Raw genomic sequence first — 25,127 nt, 5'->3', positions numbered from 1 at the left:
ATGGGCACATTGAAAAGCTATTCATTTTTGTTAGTCACATCCAGGAACTGAATTCTCCTACTGGCTCATTAGTTTACTCAGAGAGCTATACATTCTATATAGATAATCATACCATCAGCAGAAAAGGATCTTTTACTTTTTTCTTTCTAATCCTCATAGTTTCCTTTTCTTGTCCAGTGAGATAATGTTGAAATGTGATGACAGCAGGTATTCTTATCTTGTTCTTGACTTCAATGGGAGAGTTTGACCATTGAAATATGAATATTTTTAAATAAGCTTGGCTAGATGAAGAACATTTCCTTCTATTCCTAATCTAAGAAGCTGTTTTTTTTCTTAAATCATGAACGACTTGTATTCATTTTGTGTATTTACTGAAAAATTACGTGACCTTTTGCTTTTAAAATTTAATGTGCTGTATTACATAACAAATTTTCTGATGCTGAATGAACCATCCTTACTTTCCTGAGATAAAGTCTATTATTTGATGATGTGGAATTGTATTTGTTAGTACTTTAAACTGTTTAGATTTTTTCAAAATTTATTTTCATGAGACTGGATAATTTTGTTTTCTGTACTAATCTTGCTTGATTTTAGTAGCAGTGTTAAACAGTGATTTGTTCAGCGTTCCTTCTTTGTCAATAATCTGAAATAGTTTGTATAGGATAGGGATCATCTCTCTTTTTGAAGGGTGGATAAAATCTCCTAGAAAGCCATCGGGCCTTAGGTGGGGAGAGTCTTGGTTACTAGGCACCTCAGGCAAGGAACCTGGTTCTGGCTCCCATCTCCTGTGGGATATTTTTAGTCTTCTTTATCACCAGGAGCCCAGCACCTCTGTTGGGTTCAGGCCTGCATACTGCTTAGAGTTTCCGTTCTTTATCATACTTTTTGGCCCTGGCTATGTGTTTTTAAGCATGGATTCCATTTTAACATCTTGAAGAGATTTCCCTCATTATTATCATCAGCATTTGTCTGCTGGCAGAGAGACATTCTAGTTGGAGGAGAGAGTAAAAACAGAACTAGGAATAAGACAAATGAACTATCTGCCCTTGGCCCTACCCTCGACCAACATATATATGTGCAAATATCTTTCACTGATAATGAAGACCAAAAAAATTGTGTCTACTTAAATACTGAATTAGCTCTCATTCATTTTCCAAGCACCATCTATGATCATTCTTACCTAATTTTTCTGGAATCTAATCATTTTAGAATACTGAGTCTGTCAGAAATCCTTTTTCAGAAAACACTCTAGTCAAGCAAAATGTGAGAATGACAAGGAGATTCCATGATCTCCTTATGGAGATGCTTAAAATGCTCTGATCAGCAGATACAATAGAAAAATACAACAGAGTACCCTAAGGCCTAAATTTTAAATACTTATAGGGAAACTCTATAGGAGTTTGGAGGAAATGGGAATTCATAACTGTGTTATGAAAAATAATATTTAATTATTTCTTTTGAAATGTCAAGCCTCTAAGGAGGGTAACATTATTTATAGATTATATCAGTTATTAAACTATTTCAGAGAATGTATAAAAGTGAAGACTGATACTGACCTCATATTCATTATATCCTGTATTTAAAAAAAATGTGTCCTTAGTAAATATGTTTCTGTAATTTCAGATAATTATCAGGTAAGTTATTTTAAGCAGCTCTTATTGCAATCAAACAAGAAATACAAAACTTTCACTTACCTATTGATTCAATCTGGAAATCAAAGGTGAGTTCAGATGATAATTTTCTGCTAGATTTTAATCTTCCTTGAAGATTTACTATTTTTATACAACCTAAAGAAGGTGGGGAAAAGTCACTCAGAAACTAAGATTAAAAAAATGTGTTAAAATAAGATGTTCATAAATAAAAACTTACAGTCCAAGCATACAAGAATGGTATCTCTCTCCAGTTGGGTTACATGAGTAACACTTGTCTGTGGGCTATCTGTAACACAAACAAACTCAATAAACTTATACAAAAAAAGTAATATTGAAAGCACAGAGATGTAAAAACAAGAATTCTGAACATCACTGAATTTGAAATGGATTTAAATTTTTAGTTATACATATGTAGTGGTTGAACCAGGCTGCTTGGGTCTAAATTAATGCAGTGCTAAACGAAGCGAGTGCTCGGTGGAGCGCTAACTCTGGTCCTTACTACTGGTGATGTCACTGTTTCCATTTATATGTGAAATAAGGAGTCTAATCTTCTATATTACGGTTATGAATGATTTTTGCTTTTATGCTCAGAAGGCCAGGGACTAGGCTTTGTACATCATTATATGCACCACATGAAATAAGTATTTATTAAGTGAATGAATCAGAGAGTCAAACAAATTATTTCAAGTACAAATGAATTAAAAGAAATACTGAAATATTTTGAGAAGTATGAAGTATTACCAAAATGCAAAGACGCATAATTTTTATTATAATGATTTATCAAAGTTCTTACAAACTGAGAATGTTTAAATGATGATCTGCCATAAAGTGAAAAGTAGGATATCCCAAACTTTGTATGAACATCAAAACTGAAATTGCTGAGCTATAGGCCTTTGTTTCTGGCCTTATATTTCCTGCAGAATGAGTCTGATAATGTATAGTCTACTGTTTACTACTTCCCATAGTATTTTGTCCTAGGCCATCCAAGCACTGCCATATTTCAGACCTTCAAACGTATTTTAGATTTGGTACTTCTGTAACCAACCAGGGTTGAAAGAACATGGGGGCGCCTGGGTGGCTCAGTCATTAAGTGTCTGCCTTCGGCTCAGGTCATGATCCCATGGTCCTGGGATCGAGTCCCGCATCAGGCTCCCTGCTCTGCGGGAAGCCTGCTTCTCCCTCTGCCACTCCCCCTACTTGTGTTCCCTCTCTCACTGTGTCTCTCTGTCAAATAAATAAAAATCTTAAAAAAGAAAGAAAGAAAAAGAACATAGAATAGGTCTCCTGTAAATCAGACCTTCGTAGCTCATACACACGAGTGAAAGTTAACAATCTGAACATATCTATACAATTTACTTCAGTTCAGGAAGCCAGTCTAGCATTACTAGAGAGAAAGTCAGTAAAGTAAGCTTTTACCAACTGCTTGTATCAATTAGTCACCACTGGAATCATCTAGAGATCTTTAAAAAATACTGATGCCTAGCTGCCACCTCTAGGTTTTCTTATTTAACTGGCGGTGTGTATGACTTGAGGTATTAGGAATTTTAAAAGCCTCCGAAGGTAGATTCTAAACTGCAGCAGAGTTTAGGAAACCACTGGCTTAGAATTTCATATGATTCTAAAGTCTAACTATACTTTCTCTCTCAATTTTTATCTCATCATCTCAAAACCAGAGATGAGTTATACTTACCATATTCAACCTCTAATAAAGGGATTTCCTTACAGTAAGAGAATGAAGTAAAAAGTTCCAAAGAAGGAAGGTACCCACAGCTGTATAAAACTCTTGCGCAGAGATTAAGCTCTTCATTTAACAATTGGTAGAAAAATATTTAAAATTAAAATGCTTGGGAGAAATAAGGCGTTAAATGAAATTCACTAACAATAAAGTACCAGTCACCCAACAATGCCTTTCTGTTAAATAGGGAGGAAGAGATCAGGAAAGCAGAAGTGCACCCGCTGTCTGAAAGGGAAGATGGGTGTCTAAGGGAGAATGCAGTACAATTTGGGGGAGCCAGAGAAGCCACACATGTTGCCAGGAGCCAACCATGTTTTCCTTCAACAATGTATCCTTAAGGGAAAGCTGTTTCAAGTGTCCTGGGCTTCAGTAAGTCATGTAATTGTCTCTAGGTTTTTGTGAATATGTTTGTGATTTTTTTCACTGCCAAAAACACCTCAACTCTTAATTTCTTTCCTTCTGTGAACACTCAGGCTTCCAACAAACTCCTGACTAATCCGTATTTATTGCCAAACTGGCTTCTTAATATTTCCCTAAGAACCCAAAGACTCTGACAGAGGGCCTCTGCAAGACCTTTAAAAATTGCCTTTTAGGGGCGCCTGGGTGGCTCAGTTGGTTAAGCGACTGACTCTTGGTTTTGGCTCAGGCCATGATCTCAGGGTCATGAGACTGAGCCCTACATCGGGCTCTGCACTGTGCATGGAGCCCAGTTAAGATTCTCTACCTCTCTCCCCCCACCGTCCCTCTACCCCTATCCCCGCTCTCTAAATAAGTAAAAAGTGCCTTCTAAAATGGCCACTGTCTACTTTACAGCAAAACACTGTACAATGTTATTTTTTAAGGGAAAAAGAGCTCCATAATAAACACAGTGCTTTAAAAATAAGAAAAAAAGATGGTTCAGGTCACTTTTTTAAAGTGTAAAAGTGCAACCACATTTATTTACCACGAAACAAGTTTTACTAAATTTGTACTGACTACAACAACAAAACTGAAGGTTTCAAACTATAATCAAATTTCTGTAAAAAACTCATTAATTGGAAATATTTCCTAAGATACTAGCTATGAAGGAAAGATCTGCTATGTAACTGGATAACACAGATCAAAATTTAAGGAAACAATTTATATAAAAGAATTATTTTCAAATACCCTCTAATATTTCAGAAGGAGCTGTTTAGTTATAATTTATATCCTAATTACAAATCATTAAACATTTATCAAAGTTACTGCATAGTACCTGTGTATCAATTCAGGAATACAATGGAAAATAAACTATACTCAATGCAGTTTTTCCTTTTATTTAAGTCAACTTTTCTAGGCCTGATGTATGTGTATATGTGTAGTTCTCAAAGTGTGGCTGCCATATCAACATCATCAGTGCCACCTGGGAACATACAGAAACAAAACTTTGCAGGCCCCACTCCAGATCTACTGAATGAAGAACTGTGGCAGTGGGGGCCAACAAGCCTCTGGGTGATTCATACTCAGGTTGGGGAATGCATGATGTTTTAAATGTCTCAAACAAATTCACTATTTTAAAGCAAGCCATCTTCTCTTTTTCCAGTTTCATAAATTATTCTAGATTGGATTTTTATGCACTGTTTTGCCTAATGAGAGAGATGGTAAACTTACTATTTATAAAATCAAATGTATTGGCCTTAATAATTCAATAAAAATCACAAACCTGATTCTGTAAACCACGAAGAGGTAGAGTTTGGATTGACTGTTTCAAATCGAACCACCTGGTTGAAGTCTCTCCCTCTACCGACACCAACACAGACTAAAGGGTACTCCTGCTCCGGAACTACCAGCATCTCAAACATTCTAAGTGGACATGGTATAGGAAAATCTATGTGCTAGAGAGAGAGACGAAAATACATTAAACGAAGGAAACCAAAAGCCAAATAATTTCATGAGAACACAATTAAGAATTTTTAGTTTTATGAAAATATAGAAAATAACTGTCTACTAAAAAGACTGCTTCTTGTCACAGAAACTTTGGATATGCAGAAAAATACAAATTATAAAGTATTTGATTTTAGGTTTAGCACCGTAAAATTCTTTAAAGTTAAAGATCACGTAATTTTAGGACATTAGGGCTGGAAGGCAACTTATAAATCACCAGTTCAACCCTCTCTTTTCAGAGGTGGAAACAGAGACCCAGAAATTTAGTGACTGGCTCAGGGTCCCCCAGCCCTTTGTGGCAGAGTCTCCTGCCACCCAATTTGATGCGCTTCAGTTATCCTCCTGTCTTCTTATCCAACCGAGCAAACATGGATAAGACCACTGAAATGCTAATTAGCAAGAAACACTCCTCTTGTGAGTGGACAGAAAAAAAACACAAATAAGAGAAATTTAGCCTTATAGCTCAAGTGACTATTCATGAACTCACAGTTATGATGTAACCAATTTTAATTTTATATAACTTCAGAATTATTTTTATATTGCTACAAAGAGACTAAACAGATTCATATTTTGTAAGTTTAGAAAAATAGACGGAGAACATTAACATCATCAGTAATCAGGAAATTAAACTACGAGAGACTATATACATCCACCTGAAGGACTAAAATGAAATGATTGACAATAACAAGTGTTACCAGGAGAGGAGCAGACAAATGCTCACAAAGTGATGGGAGCATTATACAGTATGGCCACCCTGGTTAACTACATCATCTGTTCCTGCTGAAGATATGCATCCCTTTGGGCCCTGCAATGATGCTCTGGTTATACGTCCCAGAGAGTATGAATATGCACGTGCATACGAGGCATATGCAAAAATGTTCACAGAAGTATTGTTCAAATAACAAAACTGGAAGTAACCCAAATGCCCATCAACAGCAGATAGATAAAACGATGGACTACTCGGCATATTCACACAATGGGAAATTACAGAGCAATGAAAATGAATGAACTACAGCTATATCCAACAACGACACAAATACGATGTTGCACAAAGTCAGACATGAATGAATACATACTTTGATTCCACTTACATACTGTTGAAAAATCAGGTAAAATTAATTCTAATGTTGAGGGGTACGTTTATACAGTAAAAATGGAAAGCAAGGGAGCGGACTTGGCAGGGGGTACCATGGGGATTTCTGAGGTGTTAGCAATATTCTTCACAATAAAAGGTTGTTTTCATAAAAATATCGGTCTTATACATACTTTAATAAGTTCAGTGTTAATATATTTATATTTTTGTTGCTCTTACAAATGGGCTGTATTTTATTTCCCAAAAGGTTAGCATTACTAGTATTTAACAAAGCTACTGAATTTATTTTTTAATCTGGCAACTGGTAAATTCTAAAGAAAATAAAGTCTGGAGAAAACAAACAGGTGAAACGGGGCTACTATTCTTACAGTGTTAGAAAACCCGATGTGGTCCTTGTGGCTAGAAGGTGAAGCTGTCTGTGCACCTGCCGTTCCTATCCAAATCCCTTCTTCCCTGGGACTGCCAGAGCGCCTCCACCCCATGGGTACAGACACTCCTCATCAACACTCTCCAAACCCCCTCTCTAGAAGCTTTCCCATTACCTGGGGAATAGGCTTTGACTACAATTGGTCAGATTTTTAATATGGCAAATATTTAAAATAATTCTCTTTGAAATGTGATAAGAGCAATAAAGCAGAAAACAATGCCTCTGCTTAATTATTTTGTCAGCAAGAAAACCAAGAGATTCTGAATAATTCTATTTAGCTTCTAATAATGTTTTTTAAGTCATTAACAGAAGAGGACTGCCGTCTAAGAGCTCTAAATCCAGTTGCTATTGGTATTGGTCTTTGAGGCCAGTGACTATATCTTACTCATTTTTGTCTAACTAGTTAAAAAAGCACTGTGCCTGGTTTTTGTAATAAGTACATAGTTGTTTGCTGGCAAGGTCTTTAATTTCTAACTTTTATTTATGATGAAAATCTAGTCTAATAAAGCAAAAACTCTGTCAGAAATGTCATTAAGAGGAAGGAAGACTATAGAAAGGATAAAAATGTTTTTGAACACATAAGACTGTAGAATAGAAACACCATAAATACTAATCACAATAAAGTCAAATACAGGAACAAAATATCCACAATAGCTTGAAGTAGAGAGACAGGGGAAGGAGAGTTGGGTTAAGATTCAGGGTAAGAGCCTACAGAGAGCTCAGGGAGTTTAAGGAAAGTGGGAAGGCACGAAGTCTTGAGGGAGATTGTATTCTAAGTGCAGTATCTTAGAACACTGGCAACAGGCCTCATTAATTAGTCGGGGCCAGGCTCCCCGGGACTAGAGAAGTCATGGAAAAGAGAAGATGTGGATGGATAATTTTTACGCTTCCCATGTCTCCAAAGTATATATTTTCTCCTGCATGTTCTTCACACCTAAAATTCCTTTAATAGAGAAAAGGGTCTTTCATTATGTTAGGATAAGTGGTATAACTATCAGGTAACACAACAAATTCATTCATCCTAAGGTTTAATCAGACTGTATCTCTGAACACTGATATAATGAAACTATTTTTCATTCTGATAGAGGTTAGGAATGAAAGGAATAGAGAGGATGTATCTAAAATGGACTAAAGGGGGAAAGGCAGGAAGAAGACAGGGAAGGGCAGGGCTGCAGAAAAATCAAACCATGTACACTTTAGCACTCCCTCTAGGAGAAGGCGTGCTTTTGTCAAACAGGCAAGAACAAAGAGGAGCTAAGAACAAAACAGTTTTTGCCATAAATGGGCTGTATTCAGAAGTTCTGCTTTAGACCGTTTATAAGGCTATTTTTCCCCTTCAACTTTTGGTTTAAACAATTTTTGTTTCAGTGATTTGTGGCAATAGCACTTCAATGGGTTCAAAATTCTTGAAGTTATTTTTCTATTTCTTTAGCCCTACTTAATGTTGAGGTTAATAAATGGTGATATGAAATTAAAAATAGATTCCTTAGTCACTTATAGAAATTTAAATAACAGGAACCCAATGCTTTAAATACCCTAATGCTGGATTATAAAATTTAGGAAGAATCCATTCCAATTATATTGTGACCCCAAGTTCTAGGGAGATCTCAAATGTTCAGGAAATAAGGCTACTTAATTTATATAAAATAGCAAAGAAAACAGCTTTAAAAATTCATTTGGTATCTCCCTGGTGTGAGTGAACCACTTTATTAGTTTTCCCTCCAATTTTAAGTTACAGCTGAGTAATATTAACTATTTTAAAGAATATTCATTAAAGATGCTAGAGAAATGTAGGCACAAAAAACCATCCATGGGAAGGCCTGGGCAAATTAACACGTAGGCATATAACCCAAAAAAAGTTGTAAGTTCCCTCTCTCTATGGTTATTCCTAGTCCTCTTAGGCCAAATGCCAACCTGTGGGTTGTTTCTCTGCTGTGACGGAGCAGGTCAACCTTCTTAACACCTCCTGTTCGGGACATGAGACTGTATGTGAGAGGCTATTTCTCGCTCCTACTGCCATTTCCTTGAACTATTTCTCTAGTCTCTTTTAAAACTTTTATCTGGCCAACTGACTTCCTTACAATCAGGCAGATTTTCACTACCCTGCCACATAATCCAAAATCATGAAATTAACTTGAGAAGAAATGGGGAAAAAAAAAAAAAAATGTTTTTGTTTTTTTTTGAAAGAACAGGAAAATAGACTTAATGAAGCTTTTATACTAAGAATGACTTAGGTTGCTTTTCATGCTTACCTTAATTAACATAAATTTCTGCATTGGTTCAACCCATTCTAATAAGACAATGCTAGTCTGAAGTGCCCCACATAGGTACTTATGGCCCGTGTAAGGATTTCGCACTGTCAAGGCAAAAAAGTATACGTAAGTTATCTTATAATACAAAGTCCTAACAATAGTAGTTGCATGCTCTGAACACAAACAAAAGCTGGCTGCCAGTTCAATTTCTTAATTAGATTGCAGGGTGAAAACACTTTCAGTAAGAGCTGGAAACTCTGCCATCACGTGCAGGATTTTTGTCTTATGCACAAATGAAACTGGTGGTTGTTATGGGGTCTGGCGGTGGAAAGAAGGATTTTAGGCCTCATGGTAGCAGGGAGATTAGGTGAGGCAGCAAGATCCCAAAGGAAGGGTCCTAAGTAGATTTGGGAGAAGTTGCCAAATGGACAGACTATAGCACATTTAGGGACAGGTGACTAAGGGTGCTTTTGGTAGTAATGTTCAGAGGCAGTGATGCTTTGGTTCTAGCAACATGAAGACATTATTAATCAAATCTCAAAATATAGGTTTACAAGTAATAAAGCCTCAGAGGTTTTAAAGGGAAGGAAAGGAAACTCTTTTTTGCTTTTGCTATATGCAAATAAAACAGCTGGTTGTGATGGGGGTGGAAGAGGAATTTAGGATCGCGGTGTGTGAACAGGGAGACTATAACTTTCACTTCACAGGCATAAGGTTTCACATATTAAAGGCATGAAAATATATGCTGAATGAGTAAATGCAGTCTCATAAGCCATTACTGAGCAGCATGTGAATGAAAAGGAACAGGCCCCCTGGAGAACAGGGTATGATAAAGTGCTGTAATAAAAAGTCATCCTACTTTCTCCATTTATTCAGTCAATAAATTATCTGCAAAACAACTGTTATGTGCAAGGTACTATATTAGGTTTAGTTTACATGGAGACTGAATGGCCAAGACATTTGTTTTACTTAAGGGGGAAAAATAAACTATTACTGGCAGAATGCCCTGGAGAAGTACTGTTTTATACTAAATTTAAAAATGAGCCTCATAGAGTTTTCTTATCTACTCTGCAAAGCAGGAGAGCTACGTGTTATGGAACGGTTTACTTACCAACACAACATTTCTGACACCACTTGGTTTCAGGGATTTTTGCTGATACAGCAAATTTCCTAAATGTAAATGAAAATGAATATATAATACATGTAGGTGAAGTTAGTATATGATAATGGTATCATTACAGATCAGTGGAGAAAGGATGAGTTGTTAAACCTACTAGGTCATCTATTAAAAATAAGAATACATTTGATCCGCTTCTCATCCCTCCTCCAATCAATTCCAAATAGACTAAGGATTTATCAAAGTATGGCAAAACAAGACTATAAAATATTTAGAATAGACTTTGGGATTTCTTTAAAAAATGCAAAAAGAACAAATTATACAGGAAAATATTAATAAACTTTGATACTTTTCCACGGATGGATCCCTACCACCTTAAACTACAGGTGGTAATTTGTTGAATGAATTTATTGAATATATTATTAATAACTTTGGTTTACCAAAAGATACCACTAAGAAAGTAAAAAGATAAGCCATAAACTGAGGAAAGATATTTTTAGCACATATAACAAATTTAAGCTATGTAAAATGTTGTCTTACCACTAAAACAATTTTTAAGAACTTTTTTTAGACATTTTTATTTCTCTACTCAGGAAGAATGGGATATAGATTTTTCTGGCAAAAGTCCTTTAGGGATTCTGCAAACATCTGATTCAAACTTAATATGTAAAAATCCATTTAAAATTATTTTTTAAAACTAAAATTTAAAAAATACACATAAACTCAAATGTCTTTTATAATGAAAGTTGATAAAACAGACTGTTAGTGCAAGGTTGTGCAAACGTCAAATTATACTTTTCCATTTCTGTACACATATTTAAACTTTTTACATGTATAAACGTGCCACAGATTAGATGTCATTGCTCTGCACGTCTTAAAAAAAAAAAAGAGTTGTGTCTTGCTGGTAATAAAACAGTAAAGCCTGCATGTGATGCTCAATACCATTCCAAACAAGCTCAGAATAAACTTTTTTTTAAAAATTGTTTATTTATTTGAGGGAGAGTGGGAGAGAGAGAGAACATGAGCAGGGGGGAGGAGCAGAGGGAGAGGCAGACTCCCTGCTGAGCAGGGGGTCCGATGCGGGACTCGATCCCAGGACCCTGGGATCACGACCTGAGCTGAAGGCAGACGATTAACCGACTGAGCCACCCAGGCGCCCAAGCTCAGAATAATCTTGATGGATGTTCCTGTCACTGTACAATTGGAAAGTGAGTAATAACCAAACATATAATGCTGAGGTATTGTAATTTTAGCTTTTAATATGTTTTATATGCTGATGTTTATATTTGTAAAAATCTTTAATAACTATTGCTAACATTTACTAGTAAGACCATACTGTTTGCCATGAATTTCACATGTTCTATGTCAGTCCCTCTGATAATGCCATGAGATAGGTCATAGCACAGAAATCTGAGGGTTAGATTTAATAATTTCCTTAAGGCCATACAGTTAGCAATTCTAGGAAGAAAGAATTCTAATCTAGTGTCTTAGTCTAACTGTAGTGTTCATAGTGATTCAACTTTGAAAAAAAAATCTTCTCTTTTATGATTCTGGATCAGTTTCACTAAAAAGTATTCTGAGCTTGCAAGAGAAGCTGTTAAAATTTGTTACCACTTGTAAGTACATTATCTGTATGAATTAGAATTTTGTTAATATTATGGTACCTAAACAATGACACAGAAATTCGCCAGATATTGAGGCACTAAATGACAATGATGATCTAGAATACCTTGATTTCAAACTTTGGGTTAAAGCACCTATTGTTTCCCTCACCTACGTTCATACTGGGAAGAGTTTTACGTTCCAATTCATGCATTACATTAATATTTATAAAAATACCCCTTTCATATACAGTGAAATTTCATACAGCTCAAAACAAAACAAAAATTCCCCACACCTTTAAATTAAGTAAACTGCTTGAACCAAAGTGCATTTTAGAGTTTAAGAAAACCTGAATCAATTTCCACTGCAACAAGCTTAATGTTCCCGGTCCACACTTGTGAACTTGTCCCCTGGGTCCCAAGGTTACTTAGGGGTCAGTCTACTGAATCTGACAAAACCCAGGAGGATTAACTGACTGCAAGGTTCTGAAAGATTGTAAAGAATACTACACAGTCAATATGAGATGAACTACTAAGTACAGCTGAGGGTTAACAATAATGAAACTACTCAAAACAGTTGTGAGCAGCACACTGAAATGTTACGAAAGTTTAGAACTTCCTACAGTGATCTATATAGATTTACCTTACTTTTAGTTATGATTTTACAATAAGTAAGTAAAATTTATCTGCCAGCACCCAGTTAACTAGAATCTTAAGTGAACCAACATTCTCAATGTAATTAATGTAAGATATATTTAGGGTACATTACAAACACAGTTCAATTTACCATGCCTAACAATGATGACAACAGATCTACTTATTAAGAGCCTATTAGGTGCCAGAAACAATGGTGGATACTATACATACATAATTTATCATTTTAAAAACAACTTTACAAGATAGGTATATTGGTTCCATTTTTTAGATGAGAGGTTGTGTAATTTATTCAAGGTTCCAAACCTAGTAAGTGAACAAGGCAGGATTTAAATTCAAGTTTACCTAGATTCCAAAGCTTATGCTTTACTAAAGAAGCTTTACAGTTCAATACAATGAGTACCTAGATTTATAATGAGAACCACGGGACATTACAAGATGCTCAAAGGAAGTTTCATTTGTGCTCACTTTACAGTAGAACTGGTACTAATACACATACAAAATCTTATCATGCAAAAAAGGTTCTCAGATTTCCTGCCAGTAAATAAGAGAATTAAGAGCAGATTTTATAATAACTGACTTCTTGATAACAAAACTGAAGAAAGTGGGAAGGACCCAATGGTGAGTGCTACTAACACTGAAGACTGACTGTAACAAAGTTACGTGAAATAACAGCCCAGAGGTAAAGTACTCTTAGGGGTAACATCTTCCTCTATGGAAATTGCTTAAAGAAGAGGTAATACGTTATTCAGTTTTGTCTCATGTATATACTAGGAAACTTTCTGCGCATCTGGTATATTCAGTAAAATTTGAAGAATTGAACACAGCTACAAACAGGCTCAAATGAGCTACAAATGTCTCTATTCTGACAAAATGATATAAAAATAAGTGAATACATTAAAATTTATGTGCTTTACATTCCTTGGAGGGCTCTTGTACCTTACATATATTATTTTTTTTAGAGATTTTATTTATTTGACAGAGAGAGAGAGCACGAGTGGGGGGAGGGGCAAAGGAAGAGGGAGAAGCAAGCTTCCCATGAGCAGGGAGCCTAACGTGGGCCTCAATCCCAGGACCCTACGATCATGACCTTAGCTGAAGGCAGACGCTTAACCGACTGAACCATCCAGGCGCCCCCCCCTTACGTATATTTTTAAAGCTTGGTAGTCAGTTTCCATGGCCAGAGGAATTTAGGATTATCAAATTAGGCAGCTAGATGGAGATGTGCTATATAAGAAGACAGAAAATCAACAGCACCAAGTGGCAGCTGGGAGAAAAAGAGGGACAGATAAACTCTATGTGAAGAAAGAAACTCCCTGACCCCATTCTTGGGGCTGGTAATAGCTAACTCCAATTGTAGATATTGTAATGTAGGTATAATAAATCAAGCTCATAGTTGCAACTCTGAGTCATCATGAAAAGGTCCAGTTAAACTCAATGTAATCTATTTTAAGAAGACAAAAAAGCATGTAGTATAATTTTTAAATGATTTTCATCAAAAAGGTTAATTTTTGAAGTCTTGCACAATGGGGCAAATTTTAGCTCTACTGTGAACTCAGCAACTGAGAACAGCAGCTGATTTTCAAGGTACTTGAAAGCTAAGGTTGTACGTTAGTTGCTCTACAACTGATGGTAAAGGAGGAATGGCTATAGTACAATGTCGTCGTAAAATACAATTTATACTAGACTCAGAAGACCTTTTGGTCGACAAATGAGGTGCAATATAATAATAACCAAAGGAAGAGAGAGTATAATGAAAAACTCCTCAAAGTAGAAAAACAAAACCCCTCAATTCCTAAGTAATTATCTTCTAATGTAAAAACCTTGATTTAATAAATCATTTTGATTTTCTAAGTTTAGAAACTACCTTGAAAAAAATTCACTTTATTCAAATTAACACAAATATGTGGGAAGCACTATATGTGATGAAAAATTACTAGCAAATCATAGAAAAAAATGAGTTTTAACCTTGTAGAAAATACGAATCAGTTTTAAAATTCCAGAGGCGCCTTCAGTTCTTGTGAAAATATATTACCTCTCACAATTTTTTCATTACATATGATTTCTACTAACCCAAACTGAGTGTTTTTTTCAATTTCTGTAGTATAACTATTATTTAGAATTAACTAACATATTACCTCTAAGGATGAAACGTAAGTAAATGTACAGTTACCTTGGTAGTATCCTGTCAGGGAGTTTGTGTGCTGGAATGGCCACAGGTAACTTCTGCATTTGTCTTGCATAATCAAAAAGCCCTGGTAAATTATGGGAATAAAGCTGAGAAGCTTTACCTGTAAAGAAAAATAACCATGATATAAAAGCTAATAACATAAATAGGAACAATTGTAAGATAGGTAAAAACTAAAAGACTTACCAGATATTGATAGTAAGCAATTGTTCATTACATATAACCATGTACACCTTCGGGGGAACAGCTGGTTTAAAAAAAAAAAAAGTGCAAAGTTTACAAAAGGTAACAGATAAAAAAAGTAACATAAATATGTACATAATTACCATGCAAGCTGTCTTATCAGCTAGTTCTTAAAAAAGAAACTTATTTTTAATAGACATTCATTTTAGAAGACATTTAAAACAAGACGATACATATACACATACATTTCTATGGGAGAAAAATAAGTAAATTAGTAATGTAATTTCATTACCTAAGTCTCAACACGATATGATTAGTTTGAGTTTCCCTTATGGTTAAGAACTATAATAATCCCAAACTGCAAGGGGAGAAAGGCCATTTTCAAACAATTTCTATTCCTTTATTTTGGTTCTGGGGTTAAATAATTAACTTTTCTGTGTACCTCTCCAAATACATTTGTATCTAGGCATATGAACATGCATGGCTTCTGGAGCAGAAGAGAGAAAAAAGGATCATGGTTCAGTGGAACACAGGGTATGGAGGTATTTTCTCCAAACACTAGGTATGGAGGAAAAAAAGGCTGAGGGAATATGATGAAAATGTACAAATAATTAAAAATATAGATATGGAATTCATTTCTGAAATACAGTCCATAAGAACGGAGAGGCACCTCTGGAAGTTTGAAAGTGGTTAGTATTTAGGGCAAAGAAAAGGGAATCCATGGAACATGGTCCATATACTTCGAAGGAAAAACATAACTGCTCTCATAAATACATTTTATTATGAAGCCCAGTGGTTCTCAAAGTGGTCCCTCCATCCACATCAGCATTATTAGCATCACGGGGGCATTTGTTAGAAATTCTTGGATTTCACCCCAGACTTACTGAAGTAGAAGTTCTGAAAGGGGGCCCAGCAGTTTAGGTTTTAAGCAGCCCTCCAGGTGATTCTGATGCATACTGAAGTCTGAGAGCCACTGATGAATGTAATTAAGCATTCTCATTTAACAAGCCCAAGTGCTGGGTTTGCTCTGGCAGCTCCTACTCAGTTACTCCAAACTAGACTGGAATGTGGGCCGGAACAGAGAGAACGAAGGGACGAATGACACTACCAAGGCCTCTAAGGGCTTTACTTTATTAAAGCACAAAGTCACAACGATGGCCCTGAATAACTAAAGGAGAAAAAGGTAATAACAAAAGGGAAAGAAACTAAGTAAAACCTACTTTACAGAAAACCTGATTGTTTATTTCCAAAATATACTCCCATAAAGTATCTAATTTCTCCAAACAAATAAAACATGGCTATATAGTTTTAAAAAGATTGAAATAGAGTTGACATACAATATTAATTTCAGGTGCACAGAATAGTGATTTGACAATTCTATACCTTATCCAACACTCACCACGGTTTAAGTGTAGTCACCATCTGTCTCCATACAATGTTATTACAATATTATTGACTATGTTCTCGATGCTGTATTTTTGCCATAGTTTTTAACTTTGAAAAATGTGCCTATAGCTGTGTCTCAGACCGAAAGGACATAAACATTTCCTATTTTATGCTCATGATAAAAATTCACAACAGAATTGGGAATTCATTGGCTATACTGAGAAAATTAGGCAGAAAGAGGGACAATGACTTATTATAAGCCATATAGCAGTATATTATCAAAGTAGCAAAAAACTGATTTTTATTTAATACTCTTGAACTGGGTTTATCTTCATAAAAAAACTTAAGAAGCATTCCTCTAGTATTAAATCTATGGCTTATTGTGAGATGATATATTTGTAAATGTGAGTTAGCTTGTTTAATACAAGCATACACAAAGTATCTGGGCAAGACACAAACTCCTCGCATAACAAATTATCAACACGGACAATGAAAAAGCATTTAAGCAAAGTTTTATTAAGTGGATTTCACACTGGATTTTTGTTTTTAACCACATTTAATAAAACCCTAAAGCTTTTCTAGATTTCTAATGTCTATTTCCTTTAGCAAAGTAGGCTCTGGGTGAAATAATCCATTTAATGAAAGTAGACAGTAGTTAAGAGCAGGTTCTGCAGTTTGCATAGACTCAGATACCTGCTTTCTCAGTGACTGTGACTTTGGATAATGTGATCTCTGCGAGTCAGTGTTCTTATTTGTAAACTGGAGCACCTATGCCTAACAGAGTTGCTGTGGCGATTAAACAAGAAAAGGGCGTGGAAGACTGGCACACGTGGAGCACTCAGTGAATGTTAGCTATAAATAATAAAAGCAGATAAAAAATTTAAAATCAGGACTCTGTTTGGTGTCATTTCCTCTCCTTCCAGCATCTTTCCCTATCTAGCAGACTCATGCCACCTGGTCTCTTTCCCCTAGAGGACAGAGAAAATCCACCTAATAATTTCATAGCAAGATGAAAAAAACTCAGGATCTCACATATTCTCATTCCCTACTCTCAAAGGCTTTGTCTTCGAGGGAAAAGGTTTCACTTTGTAGGACATGTGTAGCTCAGAATATATTAATCAAACAGTGTAGTTTCCAATGCTGAAGCATCTCAGGAGGGGACTTCCTGAAGACTGGGACCGGGTAAGGTCGGTGGGCACCTTCACTTAACAGTCCCTTGAATTAGGTGGATAAATGCTTACCCCACCAATGCATGAAGTTGGTCTTGTTCTTATAATTAATATTGTTACCTGTAAGGTGATTTTTATTTTTTTTAAAGATTTTATTTATTTATTTGACAGAGCTAGAGAGAGGGAAAGCACAAGCAGGGGGAGCAGCAGGCAGAGTGACAGGGAGGAGCAAGCTCCCTGCTAAGGAAGGAGCCTGACGCAGAGTTCGATCCCAGGACCCTGGGATCATGACCTGAGCTGAAGGCAGCCACTTAACCAACTGAGCTACTCAGGCGCCTCTCAGGTGATTTTTAGATATCTCATTATATCCAAAAAAAATATCACTACCTTTGAGTTATTTACTAATTATTATAAATAACAAGACCCTTTTCATTTTTCTCTAGTTTCTAGTATTTTTCAGCCATGTCACTATATACCACTTCCAGATTGAAAGATTTAAAGTATATCATACAGTTTTGGATCTTGTTGGAAAATCTAATTAAAAAATGCTACAATGAGGGGCGCCTGGGTGGCTCAGATGGTTAAGCATCTGCCCTTGGCTCAGGTCATGATCCCGGGGTCTGGGATCGAGCCCCACATCGGGCTCCTGGCTCAGCGGGGAGCCTGCTTCTCCCTCTCCCTCTGCCTATCTCCCTGCTCATGCCCTCTTTATCTCTGTCAAATGAATAAATTAAAAAAAAAAAACTTTAAAAAAATGCTGCAATGAGAAAAGATGGAAATGTTTGGTTATGAAGAAAATACCATTACTTACAGATTTTTTTCTCTTCATTGTATTTGTAATCAATTTATATTGATAATGGACAGTTATACATCCCACAGGCACCCAAAACTCAATGTGACCAAACTGCATGCAGTATCATGCCCTTCAAATTTACTTCCCCTTCTGTATACGATACCCTGACAGGTGGTACTGTCATTCACTCTAGCTGGAGACCTGGAGTCAACCTAGACTTTTCCTGAGCCTCCATGTTGAAGAGGTCATTTAATATGGCCAATTCTAGCTCTTTAATCTTTCTTTAGGTCTGGTGTTTCTCTACAGGAGCCATACAAGTGGGAAAGGAAGTGTGGTGAAGTAGTTAAGGACACGGACTCTGGAGCCAGCTGGCTGGGTTCATATCCCACCCAGTTCAGCTACTTAATAGTTGTGGGATCTCTGAAAAGTTACTAATCCTTTCTGTGCCTCAGATTTCTCATCGGAAATGCAATCCATGATGGTATCTGTCTTTGAGAGTTGTTGTGAAGATTAAGTAAGTTAATTATGTAAAGCATCTAAAAATAGTGTCTGGCAGGGGGGCCTGGGTGCCTCAGTCCGTTGGGCGTCTGACTCTTGATTTCAGCTCAGGCCATGATCTCATGGGTCATGGGACTGAGCCCCGCTAATAGGGGAGTCTGCTTGAGATTCTTTCCCTCTGCCCCTCCTCTCTCTCTCTTTTTCTCTCTGGAATAAATAAATAAATCTTTAAAAAAAAGTTTAAAAACAGTATTTGGCACACAGTAAGTTTTATATAGGTATTAGCTTCTAACACCATTATCATTTTCCAGGTTGTTTAGCATTGCTGGCCCCTGGGTACTAAAGCCAAAAGCTTCCCCCAGTCACTGGGACAATAACAAATGGTCCCCATACAATCCTAAACCCCACTTTTTGCTTTCTGTCCTCTCCACTTCTGCCCTGACTCAACACTTCTTCACCCTTTGACCAACATCTCTCCTGCCATCTCTCACCGCACTGCAAACAGATAGTTCTAAAACATGGACCTGGTCATCAGCATGGTACACGAAGCGTGGGGTTTTGGCAGTTGCCTTCCCCACCCACCTCCATTTACTGTTACTATTCTGCACTCATTCTGTACTCCAGTCAGAATGTCTGTTCGTGATTCCCCATCCTTGCCATGCCGATTCACAACTCCGTGCCCTCATATTCACCCTCTGTCTGTCTGGGAAACTTCTACTCATTGCCACGAATGGTGTCTTTTCACCTGCCACAGGAGGTGCTAGTGACCTGCACTCTGTGGCCTCGACCTCGTGCTTGCTCCTAGCGTGACAGCTGAGTGTTGCAGGGACTGCTATGTCTCCTTCTCTGTTAGATCACGAGGTCCTGCAGGGCAAGAACTGGTCCTGCGAATGTGTCCTGAGGACCGACAAATACAACATGCTCTATGACGCTCTTACGGATAAAAGAGGCAGAAAATCCTAGAACTGAAACATTTCTTGTCTAGTATCTATATATAACTTTAAAAAACGGAAAATACAAAATAACACACCTGTTCCATTGATGTTTCATGAAGTTCATTAAGATTCAAAGTATAAATCCCTTCTTCAGCACCAAATATCAAGTACTGATCTGAAATGACAAAAGTAATTCACCGGTTTTGATATGTAAAATACTATCAAAAAGGATTTATACAGAAATTAAGTAAATATGTATTTTTTTTTTTTAAGATTTTTTATTTATTTATTTGTGAGAGAGAATGAGAGACAGAGAGCATGAGAGGGAGGAGGGTCAGAGGGAGAAGCAGACTCCCCGCTGAGCAGGGAGCCCGATGCGGGACTCGATTCCGGGACTCCAGGATCATGACCCGAGTCGAAGGCAGTCACTTAACCGACTGAGCCACCCAGGCGCCCGTAAATATGTATTAACATGAAGAATTATTGTGATTGATAAGCAGTAAATATATTTTAATACAAATTAAGTGGCTAAACACTCTACCTTAATGAACTGAGCTATATGTAAATGCCAGCCTCAAAGTAGAGAGGAAAACTTTTATGTAAAAAGAGGTTTTGAAGTCTGGAATGATAGGGTTCCTCGCTCATCAGAAGGTGCTGAGGACTGGCAGAGAATCTGTAGCTTCTTTTCTAAAATTCCTTTAAGAGAGGATCATGTACAATTGATGTATAAAATATAAATAAAGAAGAACTGATACAGATTTAAAATATTTTTGCAGATGGGCTACCATTATAAGCAGCAACATCAAAACACCAGGATCTAAAAAAAACCCCAAAAAACAAAACAAAACAAAAAACCCCAGGATCTGGCTACTGCCTATTCAGAAAGTTAACTAAAACTTGGATACCTGCTAGGGTACTCAATATCTGCTAGAAGATGGTAGTTTAGCCACGGTCCTGTCTGATCTGCTTTTGATAATAAAAAACAACAGGTAAAGAACTTCTCCAGACTGAACTGAAGTATGCTGAGAACAACTTAGAATGCCGAGAGCATTCCTAGACTGCCCAGTATTTAGGATTAGTGCTGGCAGATTAAAGGCATAAGCTTTGTGGTCTGACAATACAACTGAGCTGGGTTCCAAGTGCAGCTCTACCCCTGACTGGTGATGAAACAATGAACCTCTCTGAATGTCATTCTCCCTACTTGTGAAATACAAGTTCCTCCACCTCGGATTTTTAAAAGATTTAGTAAGAAGATGTGAGGGCATGTATTCATGTAGATCTTACATATACAGATACTAAGATACATAGTGAGAGAATGCTGGTGGTCTTTAGTCAATGACTAATGACAACGATTCTTATTATGATCCCCTTTAAGGTGGAGAGGTCCTTTTAAGTGTTCACTACACCCTGGACCCTTGGCAGTTAAACTCCTTTAACAACAGCTGTGCCTAAAGCACAAAGATACTGAATGTGCAGCTACAGAAAAAAACCTTTTCTGGGGGAGATTAGGGTGGCAGAGAGTATAAGGTTTCACTCTATTGATAGGGGGACCATACAGTGAAATTTTAGTGTTACAGGTCACCTCTAACACTGCTAATAACACAGAGAAACATATTTACCTTAATAATTTTTTAAAATTATAACAAAAAATTTTTCAGAAAGGTATTCAGAACATGAAGAAAACTGAATGCTTTCATGGCCTCAAGTTAAAAAACAATTAGATAACAGATAAAAACAAATAGCACTACCTCTTGTATCTGGGTTTATCCATGATGTTGCACAGTGAATTTTTAAGGGACATCCATTAAAAACCTTCGAAAAACATGCACCCATCTGGAAAAACAAAGAATAACCAAATAATACAATATTCCCTGATAAAAAGGAAATCATAACCTCTATAAAGGTGAAAAGTTTCTTATTTCATGACCTAAAATGTTTAATGTTACTCATTAAATTTAATATTACAACATGAAAAAGGCATAGTTGATTACAAATTCGTATTATGTACTTCAAAACATGGTCTGTACCCATTTAAAAAAAAAATAAGCAATGTGCTTATTCTCCCTGGATGGTCAATAAAAAGCTTTATTTCTTTATGTTAATATTTATCAAGCCCATTTACAAGTCTTTCATATAATAAATACCTTATAAGGAAATATAGTATCATTCATTTGAACTTTTTTTTTTGATCTTCGAAGAGTAAAATGTTAATTTTGAAACTGTTGTTCAGATGAGAATAAATACAAGAAAGCTTATTCATTTAATCACTTTTTCTACTAACAACTTGCGGGGAAAAGAATACAAAAATATTTGGTGAGAAGAGCAGTGCATCATTTTATAGCTGGAATATTTTCTTCACAAATATGGAGACAATAGCTGGGGACAGAGTGCATTACTATAGTTGATTATAAGGGATTAAAAATATTAACATAAAAAAATAAAATCATAAACCTTAAGATTTCCTTTTTTGTCGAAGAAACCTACCAACCAACATTTTTAAGATTTTAGTACCAAAAAACAACAACAACCTGGCAATACCATCAGGTGGTAGGAGACCAATAAAAAATGTTTTTTATGGTGTAGGGCAGAAATTGTATCATTTAACTAATTCCAATAATTATTCTTCAAGATCACTGCCAAAATTTCGTATGTGGAGGTGCTATCTAATTCCTAAAAATCCAAATAACAAAATGAGGTGCCGAACAATCAAACCAACCCCAACCATAAGCTAGCCTGGACAGCTGATCGTACCGGGCTTCGCACTGCAGCCAAACAGGAAATCGTGTCCAGCTGTTTAAGTGTCTCTGCTGGACTTGGGAGCCCTTTACTCTCAAAACTTTCATTTTGTAAGACAAGGTATATTTAGATCTTTATACTAATTACGAAGTGGAGTAAGAAACTAAAAGGGCTAAAAAGAAGAGTCAAGAGGTTACAGACTAGAAACGCAGCGGATACCTTCTAAATTAGCGTCAAACTACGTTTTAGGTTACAGGTTTGCAGCGGTGAAAATGCAGTTCTATCTATACTGATGCAACTCAATTACACTGAGCTAATATAATTTTATAATATAATAATATAATTTTAATCCTAAGGTAGCATGGTCTAATAAATAAAACAAAAAAACCAGGACAGAGTGAAAAAAACCAGAACATAGGAGTGTTATCTAGGAACTGGGTGGAGTTCTGTGATCTTGCAAAGATTCTGGGGTCTCAGTTTTACTCATGGTCAAAATAGAGTTTGGGCCAGATGGTCCTTTAATGCTCCTTCTAGTTCTAAACTTCTGTTTTTGATAACTGAAAACGCTAGGAAAAAAATGTGTCATATCTACATTTTGTACTTCCTATTGTATCCATGTGCCTTATCCACATTTCTTCAAAAATATCTACAAAGAAGATATTAACAAATTTTGGAATAAAGGAGTTTTAAAATGTATAATTTACCATAATTTTATTTTGTAAAGCTACTTTTCAGATGTAACAATATTTAAATTAGTAATCTTATAGATTTTTTTATTAATAAAGGAGATTTTCTTTTTTTTTTTCAAGATTTTATTTATTTGACAGAGAGAGACAAAGTGAGAGAAGGAACACAAGCAGGGGAATGCGAGAGGGAGAAGCAGGCTTCCCGCTGAGCAGGGAAGCCTAATGTAGGGCTCGATCCCAGGACCCCCGGATCATGACCTATGCCAAAGGCAGACACTTAACAACTGAGCCACCCAGGCGCCCCGAGGAGATTCTTTCAAACAGGTAAAAAATCTAACCAAAGATACACAGTCAAGCAATTATCTTTCATTGTATTTAGCTTGAAAACAACCTATTTGATATTTATACTTACATGCACTTTAGGTGTTGGGGGTAGACCATTACTAATAGGCTTCTAGAAAAAGAATACACGCATGAATACATTTCTTTTGTTGCTATTTGGTATAACAATACTGTATTTCAAACACATGTATCAAAATAAAATACATGAATACTTTCTTTTTGTAAAACGAAACAATACAGATAAGGCTGAAGTTCCCTATAACCCTTCTATAGTACACTTATTCCTGGTACCTGCCCCTCAAAAAAACTGGTTTAGTGTATACCCTTCCAAGCCTTTTTTCTAGACAACTGTATGTACTCATGTATTTGTGTATATTTCCATACCTCTTTTGTGTGTGTGTGTATATATATGTGTGTGTGTGTGTGTATATATGATTCCCTACAGAAAACACTGTTTGTGTGTGTGTTTTATAACATAAATAGTTATGCACTGTTTTATCAACCTCTTCTTTGCCTTAACGTTGGGTCTTAGATCTTTCTGTCAGTACACATAGATCTGGTTCATTTGTTTAACTGCAGCACAGTATGAATATAACATACTTTTACTTAGCTATTCCCTAATTATTACTGGATATTTAAGTTATTTTCCATTTTTCACTATAACAACAATACAGAAATGATCACTGTTGCATATACCTTACTATGCAATGTGTGAATGATATTTTTAGGGTACGCTGTGAGAAGAGAAACTCCTGGAACAAAAGGGCTGAACCTTTTACATTCTGGCAGATACTGACCGCCAAACTGTCTTTCCGAGTGCTCATTTCATATCATACCCATCAGCAATGTAGGAGAGCCCTGGTTCCTTCTGGTCTCACAGACACTTAATGTTATCAAGCTGATGAATAAAAAATGTTTTCTCCTTAATTTGCATGGCTCTGATTGTTAGGAAGATTGAGAATATTTAAAAACCAGTTTATTGGCTATTTGTATATTCTCTTCTGTGAAGTGTCTTTTCTCATTTTTTTTACTGAGTTATTTTTTTCTTACGTACTTGTTGGAGTTCTTTATATAATCTAGATTTGAATACTTTTTTTTAAAGATTTTATTTATTTGTCAGAGAGAGAGAGAGCGAGCGCACAAGCAGGGGGAGCGGCAGGCAGAGGGAGAAGCAGGCTCCCCGCTGAACAAGGAGCCCAGTGCGGGGCTCGATCCCAGGAACCTTGGGATCATGACCTGAGCTGAAGGCAGACACTTAACCGACTGAGCCAACCAAGTGCCCTAGATTTGAATACTTTGTCTACTAAATATATTACAAATGTCTTATCCTAGTCTGTAGATTATCCTAACCTTGTTTACAATGTCAATTGAAGTTTTACATTTTGATGAATTCAAATATATCAATCACTGGACAAAGTACACTGATAATTACCAGGAAAGTAAAAATTGCATAATCATTCACCTCCAAGATGCTCAAGAATACCAGATATTTCTCCAAGGGCCTACATGCCTGGAGTATATGATTTGTCCCCTGGAGAAGGAATCTCTTGGAGAGAGATGATTATTTTTTTAAATGTAGTCTTTCCTAATTCAAGATTAAAAAAAAGAAGTGCCCGAGTTTAAGACTTTATTCATTTATTTGTCAGAGAGAAAAAGAGAGAGAGCACAAGCCAGGGGAGTGGCAGGGGGAGAGGGAGAAGCAGGTTCCCTGCTGAGCGAGGAGCCGGAAGCAGGATTCGATCCCAGAACCCTGGGAGCATGACCTAAGCCGATGGCAG

At 36.4% G+C, this 25,127-nt stretch overlaps 1 protein-coding gene across 3 annotated transcripts in view; it reads right to left on the bottom strand.

Moving 5' to 3' along the window:
- Positions 1–25,127, bottom strand: part of MAP4K3 (mitogen-activated protein kinase kinase kinase kinase 3) — a 182,621-nt gene that overhangs the window by 7,419 nt on the left and 150,075 nt on the right. For all 3 annotated transcript variants that reach the window (XM_081796879.1, XM_006728030.3, XM_006728031.3), the window contains 10 exons: positions 23,420–23,461; positions 21,334–21,418; positions 19,681–19,760; positions 14,808–14,868; positions 14,607–14,724; positions 10,173–10,231; positions 9,062–9,165; positions 5,069–5,240; positions 1,870–1,938; positions 1,695–1,787 (listed from right to left, as the gene is read on the bottom strand). In XM_081796879.1, coding sequence (XP_081653005.1) covers positions 1,695–1,787; positions 1,870–1,938; positions 5,069–5,240; positions 9,062–9,165; positions 10,173–10,231; positions 14,607–14,724; positions 14,808–14,868; positions 19,681–19,760; positions 21,334–21,418; positions 23,420–23,461 — 883 coding nt within the window. The remainder of the gene's footprint in view (positions 1–1,694; positions 1,788–1,869; positions 1,939–5,068; positions 5,241–9,061; positions 9,166–10,172; positions 10,232–14,606; positions 14,725–14,807; positions 14,869–19,680; positions 19,761–21,333; positions 21,419–23,419; positions 23,462–25,127) is intronic.

The sequence above is a fragment of the Leptonychotes weddellii genome, chromosome 10, assembly GCF_054177405.1.
Source record: "Leptonychotes weddellii isolate Sample4059 chromosome 10, ASM5417740v2, whole genome shotgun sequence".
NCBI lineage: Eukaryota > Metazoa > Chordata > Mammalia > Carnivora > Phocidae > Leptonychotes > Leptonychotes weddellii.
Note: the sequence above shows the minus strand (reverse complement) of the source record. Positions and strands in the feature narration are given on the sequence as shown.